Raw genomic sequence first — 11,647 nt, forward strand, 5'->3', positions numbered from 1 at the left:
CACATACATACATACATACATAGATAGATAGATAGATTGCGACCCTCGTCAAGACAAGCGGATCAGAAATAGGGAGAGAGAAAGAGAAAGAGACAGACACACACATAGATAGATATAGATAGATAGATAGATAGATAGATAGATAGATAGATAGATAGATAGATAGATAGATAGATACCAGAGCTAGCTTGCAAGCTGGCTAACCAGTTAGCAAGACAAAAGAACAGATGAACTGCTAAGGCTAGCTAGCTACCTTGCTAGCTAGCTTGGTCCTCGTCCCCGCCAATTCCAAAAGCTCATCTTGCTGTAAAGTGAAACCTCATGGTGACAAACAATGAAATGACTTCTTACTGTCGCTTCACACATCCACACATAAACCGTTGATTCTTTTTTTTTGTTTGTTTGTGTTGTATGTTGCACATGTAGCACATTTGACAATAAAGTTGACTTGACTTGACTTTAAGCAAGACTTTGAATACTGAATCGAGGAGACAAGATGAGACCAATGCTAATTGGACAGAAGGCGGTCCCGTGAGGGGAAAAGGGCAGGAAAAAGAGGAGAGCTTGTTTCCATGGAGGAAGAAGGAAGGTGTGACTCGCCTCTCACTCGACTGATTACAGATGGAGAGGACTCAGTGGAGTTCTGCTGCAAGTTCTTGCCGCTTCAAGTGTTGAGTGTGCCTGATGCGCTCTCCCCTCCATTATGGCCCACAGTCACCACACACACACACACACACACACACACACACACACACACACACACCGAATAACAATCACTCCCAGCTTTAACTCTTCACTTCTCTCTTGCGGATGGCACACGACTGCCTCTGAACAACGTGAGAAGCTTCTGGCCCTTTAACTCCGATTCTGGACTTCATGTAAAGTAATACCAAGGATGTGGCTGGTGTCGGGGAAGTGTGTTCATCATAGTATCCGTTACAGTGCATGCAAATCTACCTCACTGCCGCAAACAACCATCGGGCAAGGAAACTCCATTAATGCACGTGTAGTAGGCGCAGAAACATCGAGAGGGGGGGGGGGGTCAACCTGAATTGTCCTTGGTTTTAAGAGATGCTCTACGGTGATATCAGCCTCTTTTCACGACGCTCTATTTCATATTTTGATATACCACCCCAATTTCTCTTTCCTCATCTTTGTCATCACGTGCAACGCGGCCGCCTATTCCGGCTGATCGCCGGCTTGGTTCAGCGTTATATCCGCACATGTCCAATTTACACAACGCGGCAACTTGAATCAAAGGTAATATTGTCAACTTTTTTTTTTTTTTTTTGTCAGTGCCCTACAGGTTGTAATTTTCCATCGGGTTCCCTTACCGCTCTTCACTAATCACTTTCCTGCTGCTGTCTGTCTTCGAGTCGAAGTATCACTACTGATCCACTTGCCTCTACATGCACTTGGTCGTTTTTAGCAAGCTTACCAACAAACTGAAGTAGAAGGGTTGCACGTGTATACGATCCGTAGTAAGTGTGCGGCGAATCGGATACCTTCCAGGACTGATGTCATCATCTGGCTCAAGTCAAGCCCCTTCTTTGTCTGGTGAGCACTTTGAAACAGTCATTCGTGCCTTGGCGCTATCTCGGCCGGATGACTTCAATGCAATCGACTTTGGAGTTAGCCAATCCTCCATTCCAGTTGGTCCAAAGTGCCGCTGCTCTCCTTTTGACTGGTACTTGTAAGAGGGAGCACATCACTCGTACTCTGGCATCCCCTCACTGGCTCGTTTTAGAGCTCTTTTGACGATCCTGGAATTTGTTTTCCAATCTTGAAATGGCCTGGCCCCACCCAACCTCTCAGAGCTTCTACACACCCATGACCAGCGCCTCGGGTCTGCGAACCAGACACGACTAGAGAACTAAGCTCAGAGGCTGTGACGGGATGGAGCCTTTTCTGTTGGCGCTCCCTCTCTTTGGAATAAACGTTGGGCGAGCCCCCTCGCTGCCAATCTTTCAAAGCCTGAAACCCATTTTTATTCTTTGGCTTTGGACTCCAACCGGTTCAGGGTGTCCCCCGCGTACTGCCCGAAGACAGCCGGGATAGGCTACGACCCTTGTGAGGAGAAAGTGGATCAGAAAATGGATGGATGGCTTTGGACTCAGCCTGAGACTTGATTTCAAGTGCTCTAGAAATATAGTTGAGTTGGGCTATACAGTACGTGCTCTTGTTTAGGCTGGAGATTTTCTTTTTACTTTTTGACCCTATATTGCCATTGAAATAACCATTCAGTTCATATACAAATGTAGGTGTGAGAAATCCTTGTGGGCCTCCGCAGAATATAAAGATTCTATCGGAATGAACCCCTGAAAAGAAAAAAAAGAACGGAAGAAGCATCCAAAAGCTGTTCGGATGGTGTTCTGAAGAATCCTCCAAGGTCTGGTGAGTCACTCGGTCTGTCACTGGAGTCCATTGCGGCTCGGCTCCATCGCCGAGGGCAGGAAGGCTGGGGCGGCGGTTCACTGACATCTTGACTGACAGGAGCCCAGGGAGGCCGAGTCACGGAACCCCAAGCACTGATGTCTGTGTGTGTGCGCGCACATTGCAGGCTGCAGAGTGATCCGATTCGAAAGCAAACTGTAAATCTTGGTGATTCGTTAGAATTCCTCCATTTTCATTGATTCGATCAAGCCACTTGCAGGATGACGCAAGGCCGTCATCTCAACTCTGCGCTCCAGAAGTCCATTAGCGCTTTGACGACCGACTGAGAATCAATCTCGCTGGGCGCGCGCAACAAAGTGTTAGTCCTTGACTGGACGTCTCAACCTAATCACAAAGCTATTATCTCAGAAAGTCAAATGACATCCGCTGCAGAAAAACCATCCACGTGTCCTTAGGGCCAAAAGCACCATTTTACTGAAATAGGAGGGGAGAAAAATGACCAAGGATCCAGAACGCTGCAGGTCGACCAAAGCCATTGTTTTTTTGGAAACGATCGGGTGCTTGACTACATCTGGGCGCTTTCAAATGAAAAGCAATGAATGCGGCACCCTCTGCGGAAGGCGCCGGGCCGCAAGAACCAGACGGAGGAGAACGGCAGCCCTGAGCCGCTCTCATTCTCCTTCATGAGGATGGTGTACTGTCTCGGCCAGATTTGGACAGTCAGTTAAACTCATCTTCTACACCGCGACTCTGAAGGCGTTACTCTTAGTCCACAGGTTTAATGATGGAGAAAAAGGTGAAACTGTAACATACAGTACAAATCGAAATTACCTTCAATTCACAACCACGCACAAACATCATAATAATAACAAACTGAATTCACAGTACGTATGAATTGCTTTTCCTGCACAACCAACGAAGTAAGCTAACATTCCCACAACCGCAATAGTAAGGAGACATCGTTGTGCTAACGCGATTAGCAAGAGCTAGCATCAATCTGAACACGTTTTATGCACATCGCTGAGCAGCATTTTTTTTTTGAAACATAAAGCGTCACAGAATTGTTCACCGATAAAAATACAAACTTGTACATACCCACGATGCTGCCAAAGGCATAAGATGTATGTGGATTGAGCTGGATGAGACTCGACGACCATCTCGTTTCTCTCTTGGTGACGAATGATCTAACACTCTACTTCCTGCTTCCGTATACGCATATTCCGCTTTGACGACGTCACGTCCGGTTGTGAACTATGCTGTTTACGATGAAATGAATAAACTTACGTTGCATAAAAAAAAACTCTCAACTTCGCATAGAAATATTAACGTTACTTTAGTGTAAATTAAATGCAACATTCGAACTTAAATTGACTGTAAATTGGGGACAGAACAGAAGGTCTTCAAGAAATATCAGCTTGTCGGCTGCTGGCTAATGACAACGCAAAACACCAGGCGGAAAAAGATCTCCCATCGGGGCTCTTTGTACTCACCCTGCGACACATTGGAAGTCTTTCCGCCGAAAAGCAAACATTTCTGTCCGAGGAAGGAGCCTCGCTCGGCTCGTTGATCCATCTCACTTTGAGTGGCTGCTCCGTTCTCCGTTTTGGAAGTCAACAAGAGACGAGTGGACAAAATTCCAATAGCTGTCTCCCCGCGACCTTTCAAGACGCGCCGAACATTGCAGAGACGCTTTGCATCTCGATCCACGCTTGCGGGCAATTCAATTGGCGGGACCGATGAGGCCGTCCGTGCCGCTCTTTACCGTAAACGACCGCTTCGTCATCCCGGGAGACGAAAGATCGATCGGATGTTACCGTGATACAATCCGGGCTAAATTCAGATGGAATGTCGACGGCTCCGGAAAGCCAGAGGCAACCTCGTTACCGAAGACAAAGCTGTCCAACAATGGTCTCCGGTGAAGGAGGCCGTTGTTTGGCTCGAGCCTGACTCAATGGCACCAATGTTATTAGCACCGAACCAGGTGCAGCTCAGGAGTGGAGCGTGTGCGCGCGCTATTGTTGTCCGGCGACGGCTCGGCCTGGACTCAGAGTAGGCTGGAGCCGCCGCGTGTTCGTCCCCAGGGAAAAAGGTGACTCGCGGGAACCGTCGCCTGCTGCGGGGGGGATTCTTTGTGGTCTCATTGGCAGTCCGGGCCAATGCCTGTCGCGAGCGTCGCCTAATAACTCGCTCGCTGCACACAAAACAACAGGCTGCACACAGCCGGTTTTAAAAATGTCGTCGACAGCGCAAGATGTATGCACACAAGTTGTTGACAAGTGTTTTTTTGGGTTTTTTTTTTCTTTCTCGCCAAGTAAAGGTGTGCCCGGTTGTTACGTTGACAGCACTTTCATTTCAATCTTGTCCTCTTGTGTCCCCCCGGGCAGGCTTTGTTGAATTGACAGCGCTTCGTACGGATGCCCGACAGCAGGCCCGGTCGATCTGCTCAAAGAAGCGCTTCGTCACTGTTCAAAGTACAAATCTTTGTTTCACAAACGGCACTTTTTCAGGCTATAAAAAAAAAAATAATAAAAGAACAATGTCCATTGCCAAGAAAGCACTTTCAACTTAAAGTACGCCAAAATGCTTTCTTGACTCGTCATCGACCACCAAGTGACCTAATAGGACGTGTAAAATCACGTCAATGAAGTCAAAGCATTTAGTTTTTTCATGTCAAGAAATGCACGGGAGTCTCTGCATTTCAGGGTTTTGGGGAGCCAAACCCTCCGATTTCTTTCGCCCTCGCGCTTTTGCCGCGACGCCGTGAGGAGTGTCGGAGAGGTGGCAACCCAAAGGAACCGCCGCAATAGGGTGGCCAGTTTTTTCTCCCCTTTGCGTGCGTCTGCTTTTCAGATTTTCCTTTGTGAGTGTGGAACACGTACCTGGTGTAGAGCTCATCAAGCCCGTCAAGTGACGTGATCAGAGAATCGGAATCAGATGTGATTCCCGCACGTAGATGGCTGTCATAAATGACTCGTCCCACTTGTGAGAGACGCAATCAAGCGAGTCTTTGGCTCAGCCCCCTGATGGCCGCCCTCTTCAGAGTTCAAAAAAAAAAAAACAACAGACTCAAAAGTGGTGTGAGTGCATCTCTCTTTGCCGCTTAAAAGCCGCCAGAGCACAAATCGATGCACAAAGTAGAAAAGTGAAACACTGTGGAACCTCTGACATTGAACACAAGTTTGGATTGGATTGGATTTGGATTTTTTTTTGGTTTTGTTCCATATCAGGTCATTTAAAAAAAAAAAAATGTGTAGGAGTCCCTCAGCTCAATCAACAGGCGAGACGTGTTCAGACGGTTGGTTCCCTTGATTTGGAGATCAGTACCATCATACACGCAAAGGCAGTTCCAAGATCAAGACAAGCGACGCATACAAGCGTCACCTCTTACACCAGGGGGCGGTCCAAACTTTTTCGTTGGAGGCTCATGTAGGGAAAAATGAAAGGATGAAAAGGGCCACTTGAAAATTGTCACCTCTTATGCCAGGGGGCGTCCAAACTTTTTCGTTGGAGGGTCACGTACGGAAAAATGAAAGGATGAAAAGGGCCACTTGAAAATTCGTCCACTTTTTGAAACAATCGAAAGTCAGTTACGGTATCGCTTGTGTCGTCTCGTTCATTTCATCGGCGTTCTATGAAAGCTGTTGAGGATTTGTCCTGATTTTTGTGGGGGTGGCCGACAGCCCTCGATTTCAGAGGAGATGAAGCTCTGCACCGAACAGGGCTGGTCGGAGCCTTGAAAGGCTGATGTCGTCGGCCGTGCACGTCACATGAGCAATTGGGGGATTGCCGTGCACCGCGGATCTTGCGTGTCTCCCACCCCCCCCTCCCTCCCGCCCCTTCTCAATAGTGACAAAGGTGTTCTTAAAATATGTCAAGGATGATCATGATTATAATTTGTTCACTGAATTGAGTTCTACAATGAGTCAGAGATTGCCCCACGCTGGCGTGTTCTCTTGATGAAATCCACTGACATCCACCACACGTCATTGATGAAATTGTGGGTTACGCCACCTGCCCCTCGAGTTGGACCTGCTTTTACTGGGTCTAAAATCCAGTCTACTTTGTCCAAGCAAATTTGCAGATGCACCCGGGGTGCCCAGTGAGGCATAACGCATCTACCATATTCACAAACTCGCTGAAGGAGACCTTTGCACCGGCACGAACATGACGAGGGTACTTTCTGTTATTAAATTGTCAGAGGCGTCGGGGGCGGCGCAACTTCGAAATGGGGGTGTAATCTTCTCTCTCCAATCATACATGAAGGTTCATTTATAATTCACATGAACGCTTGGCCCAATATTCCGCATGGCTACCTGTTGTGCTCCAAAAGAATCCATCGATAAACGTTGGTGTCGTCGTCGTCGTCGTTGTGGTCTCTTTTTTTGAGCGGCATGTCACGTGATCAAACTTTGGACTATTTGGGACTTCCCTCCACTCCCACTGAGCTTTTGGGCAGACCGTATCGATCGCTTTCTTAAAAGCTTCCCTGACTTGCGGGAAAAAAGGCTGCCGCCGGGATCGACCGTCCTTCCGCTTCCGACGGCGTCCGTCCTTGTTATGATGGAGTTTGGGGCAAGAGGTGGAGCGCGCCAAACAGCCGCTCACACTCCTATTCACACCTACGGCCAATTTCGAGTCTTCACTTCACCTTGCGTGCATGTTTCTGGACGGTGGCAGCAGAAAAAGCCACATGAGCGCGGGGACAACATGCAAACGCCGCGGAAGCAAGAGGTGAAAGGCTTGAGGCCAGGTTCCGATCCAGAATCTCAGACCAATGGATGGATGGATGCTTTTGATCACGAACAAACGATTTCATGGAGGACAACTGAAAGCATTGAAAAGGTAATTTTGTGAGGCGGCAAAATAGAGAATTTGAAGGTAAACGGCGGCTCGGCGTGATGAATCCATTGTCAAGATGGCTGTTGATTCATTTGACATTTGGCTTCAGCCGCCACCTCCGTGGCTCGGATATGCCGGCCGGTCGGTTACGGCACGCCACCAATCAACCGTGAAAGGAAAATGGCTCTGTGGGTGTTATTTATGTTTTTATTTTATTTATTTTGTGGGGGTCAGGGGGGCTGTCTGATTTCAGTCAGCCAATCATTTGCCTCCTGATAACCAGAGAAAGAAACAACTGTAGCATTGAGTCGCCGCCAAAGAACCGCCAAGGCCATTTGGAATTTGCCCACGTATTTCAACGAGCGCCGCATCAATGGGTGCTTGTCCGAATGACACCTCAGGTTGACTGCCCGATTATTCAAACGCGTCGATGCTCCCTCCAGGACACTTGCGCACGACTCGATGACATCAACAGGGGGTGGGGGTCAGGGGGGGGGCAAAGAAGGCAGAAGACAAAAGAAGACGAGCGTGAGCGTGACGTCGACAGAGAGCATCTCGCTATAAAAGCCGAGACGCACTCTTGTGTGCCCACACCAATTTGCCCGTGACGGCTCAGCCAGCAGCACCGTTGGAGGTGGCGCGCAAACACCGGGATACCCCAGATCGCCACTTCAAGAGGACGGAGGTGAGCTTCAGGTGAGCTTCCTCTCCCCAAAAGAGGGAACGGCGCATTTCTGGACAGTGACATTTCTCCCTCTCGCCCAGCGGAAGGTCCTTTTTTTGAAAGTTTCCACTCTCCGCAGGCTTTTAAGTGAGACGTCATGAAGTCGACGCGCCTGCTCTTCCTGGCTTCCGTTCTGGTCTGCAACTTGATGACGGCGCGCGGAGGGGCGCAGAGCATCTCTTCCGAGGAGGAGCCGGACCCGAGGACCACGGAAGACCTCCTCCTACGCAGAGCCGAGAGCCTCCTGCTGCGCTCCATCCTGAGGAAGATGCAAGCGGAAGACGACAAGAGCGGTGAGCAGGCAATAAGGCGCAATCTAGGAGGATAAAAAAAAAAAAGCTCTAAATGTGTGTCCCGTTGTCATAAGAATTTATACTGACAATCTCAGATGGATGAGACTTCCATCGAAAGTCACATTGTTTGTTTGCTTTGGTAAAAGTTATCTTCCCGTTTTCCATTTGCACATTTGCATTCCAACTTTGAAATGATCCCCAGTGCCCCCCCTTGTGAAATGGCGAATGACGCGCATATGCGACCCTCGGTTTTGGCAGCGTGAGCAAAAAGTAAGTCCCATTTCCCTCCCCCCAGGAGGACTCTCCGCTCAGGCGGCTTGGGTGGCAAAGCGCCAGCATCCCGGCAAGAGGCGCACCGAGGACGGGGCCGAAGAGGCCGACGAAGAGTATTCGGACGTGGAAAGGAGGCAGCACCCGGGAAAGCGCGCCGCGACGGGACGCCCCCTCGCCACGGTCGTGCAAGGCGAACTTTCCAAGCGGCAGCACCCAGGCAAACGCTACGCGGTGGTGACGCGGAGCCGGCGGCAGCACCCCGGGAAGCGGCAACCGGACCGGGGGGAGGAGGAGGAGGAGGAAGAAGAGGGGGAAGAGGAGGAGGAGGAGGAGGAGCATCATCGCCTCCCCGAGTTGCACAGGCGCCAGCATCCCGGCAAACGCTTTTGGGATCGTCCCGGATCGGCCACGACCAGTCCTTGCGAAGACCTCTGGGACCCCGCGCGATGTGCCAAGACCGACCTGCTGCTCCATTTTTTAGACGACATCAGCGACGTGAAGCGTGGCGAGGAGAAGAGACAGCACCCGGGCAAAAGGTTTGCTCCCGAGGAGGAACAGTAGAATCATTCCTTCCATATGCTGTCTTGTCAACTAAACAACGCGTAGCCTACGTCGCGATCAGTCATTATTAAAAGGAAGTAGAAAAGAAACAAATCCACCACTTTACCTCTGGTGTCGCTTCACTCTTTCGCGGAGTTCATTTGGTTGGTTTCTTTGGAGAGCCCGCGCGTAAATATACGTCGAGTGCATTGAGGGGTCCCTGGTGGGGGCGTGATAATTACAGTCAAACCTCAGTTTTCGAACGTCTCTGTTCTCGACCACTAATTTCGAAATTTTTATGCCTCGGGTGACAACCCAAAATCTTTTCACGACCAAACTGAACGCACTTGAATGCACCACTTGACTCCTCCCGGCTTCCTTACGCAAGGAAGTGACGAGGAAGTGACGCTTCCTCGTGTAGTGTTCCATTGTGAGCAGATGTGTTCAATAAAGATTTATTTATTTATTTTTAAAGAGCGTGGTTTCGGTTTTCAAACACATCGGTTTTCGAACAGCCTTCTGGAATGGATTATGGTCGAAAACCAAGGTATGACTGTAATTGCAAGGGTGTGACTGCTTTGGTCGATTTTTTAGAAGCTAATAGCCGCTGCGTGTGACGCATCGCAACAGATGCAGTGAAAGTGCGGTCGGCAGCCACAGCCAAAGTTCGGCCATGGAATTCTTTGCGATTGGCGTCCACAATAATAAATGGAACGCAAATATCGTTTGTCCGAGTTTATTTGAACTGCATTGGCGACGCGTTTGAAGGCGAATTCGACGTACACTAAGAAACGCGCGCAATGCAGAAAGCGCCCGCTTGTCGGCGCTGCGCAAAGTCGTCGTCTCACCTTCCCCTCCGCATCCATCGCTGCGTGGCGTTCTCCGGGCACACGGAAAGGCTGTCTGTCACCTCACGTCAAGCCGCCTGAGCACGAGGAGCGGCGACGACGGCTCAAGCGCTCCCCAAGTAAGCGACGCGTTGAGGAGCGGAGCCGTCCGACGGCACACCGCGCACGCGTTTCACAAGTCTGCAATGCTGAAGTTGAGCAGATTTCGAGTCATGCTGTCGCACACGACATCTTTACAAAGTCAAATGCTTCCAATTCTGCTTGCTGTCCATCATACGCGATGTCAACAACTCCAGATTTCATTCAATGAGCATCTTAAAAGATGGGAGTCCACAAATGTGCTTTTGCAGATTTTTGGAGGGGTCTGTGCCACCACAGAATTGAACCCGTGCGTGAAAGTGATGACTCCCCTCGCAATAGTACAGTATATTCAACTCTTTAAAACGGGGGACAATTAAGGACCATACAGTCAGGGAGCATCATTATTCAACCACCTGCGGTTGACAGGTGATCCGCCTGAGGGGATCTGTGTGGGGATATAGCTTTTTTGCATAAATAAAAATCTCACAACACACTACATGCTTGTAGATATTCGCATTCATCCAGGTCATTTCTTTTTCAGAGCATTTAATAGATCTCAGGTGGATTGCCCCGGTTGTCTTGGAAGTCTTCTCGCCTCTCATCCAAGAAGGTTTACGTCAGTTCATGCAACAAGGTTCAGTTTGTCTGATTGGCCCGCGTTGGTGTGGAAAAGGCGACGATTTCAGCTCCGAGTTGGAGGCAGGCCCCATCGCCACGAATGGCATCATTCTTTTCAGTTGCAATATGACCCACCGGAACACGCAACCAAACTCAAATGTTGCAAAAAGAAAAGCAGAGGTGGGCATTCCGTCAGTACTGATGGAAGGTTTTTCAGTTCGTCAATGACAGATGCCTATTTTGCTGACGATTCATGAATGACAGGAAACTATTAAATAAAAAAATCAAAAAAAAACCACACGACAGCCCTGACAGAAGTGGGTTTTTGGCTGTCAGAGTAATTCCATGTCAAATAACGACAGAACTCTCAGTCTGTCACTGAGGGAAATCCGTTTTGCAGATGATTACAATACAATATACAGTGAAACTCCTCTAGAACGAAACCTACATGGGCGAAAATACCCCCTTATGTGAAAAAATCTTCATGCATTAACATAATTCCCATTCTCCTGCCCCCCATACGACGAAAACCCCCCTGTTGCGTTATACGAAATCATTTTCTCTGCTCCAGCCTCGCGAAGACATTCACTACAACGAAGTCTTATCCAACAGCGACCTCTACTGCTTCGTTCGAAAAAAGGCAACAGCAACCACCACACTGGTTTACAGAGTGAACGATGTTTATTTCGGTCACAGCTGCGAGTTTGCTGGACTCAACATACTCATAGTTGCTCTGCCATTGGCTTACCGAGCATCATCCTGGCCTCCGATTGGCCAAGAGGGACCTCACTGTCTATGTGCGTAGATACTGAAGCTAGATCAGTAGCTTCCGATTAGCTGCTCAGAGTAAATTGCTTATGGCTCGACGGACATTCAAATAAACGAACGTTTCCTCGAATGCTTTACTTGTTATCATGCTAAAAACACCCACGGGACGCTTCGTAGTCCTCGATGGCCATAGTTAGCTCTCGAAGACTAAAAACCTTAACGCTAACTGGAGCGCTTCTCTCTCATTAGCGCTCCAGTGGCTCGACGGA

The 11,647-nt window shown here is 49.0% G+C and overlaps 1 protein-coding gene across 2 annotated transcripts; it reads left to right on the forward strand.

Annotated features, from left to right (window-relative positions):
* Window positions 1-7,844: 7,844 nt before the first annotated feature.
* trh (thyrotropin-releasing hormone) lies at window positions 7,845-9,189 on the forward strand. Of its 2 annotated transcripts, none has more exons than XM_019888425.1 (3): window positions 7,845-7,953; window positions 8,037-8,250; window positions 8,546-9,189. In XM_019888425.1, exons 2-3 carry the CDS (start codon window positions 8,055-8,057, stop codon window positions 9,082-9,084), a joined length of 735 nt encoding a protein of 244 aa, XP_019743984.1. In that variant the 5' UTR covers window positions 7,845-7,953; window positions 8,037-8,054; the 3' UTR covers window positions 9,085-9,189. The 2 variants fall into 2 exon arrangements, with proteins under 2 accessions (XP_019743984.1, XP_019743985.1); XM_019888426.1 differs by having other exon boundaries at window positions 7,928-8,250; window positions 8,546-8,806; window positions 8,840-9,189.
* The last annotated feature ends 2,458 nt before the right edge of the window (window positions 9,190-11,647 follow it).

The sequence above is a fragment of the Hippocampus comes genome, unplaced genomic scaffold (assembly GCF_001891065.2).
Source record: "Hippocampus comes isolate QL1 unplaced genomic scaffold, H_comes_QL1_v1.1 scaffold152, whole genome shotgun sequence".
NCBI classification, from domain to species: domain Eukaryota; kingdom Metazoa; phylum Chordata; class Actinopteri; order Syngnathiformes; family Syngnathidae; genus Hippocampus; species Hippocampus comes.

What these genes read in the sequence shown, in the direction of transcription:
- trh (XM_019888425.1), top strand. Translation starts at nt 8,055, where the DNA reads ATGAAGTCGACGCGCCTGCTCTTCCTGGCTTCCGTTCTGGTCTGCAAC. An exon ending in AGCGGAAGACGACAAGAGCG is followed by an intron (nt 8,251 to 8,545) that starts GTGAGCAGGCAA and finishes CCCTCCCCCCAG; the next exon opens with GAGGACTCTCCGCTCAGGCG.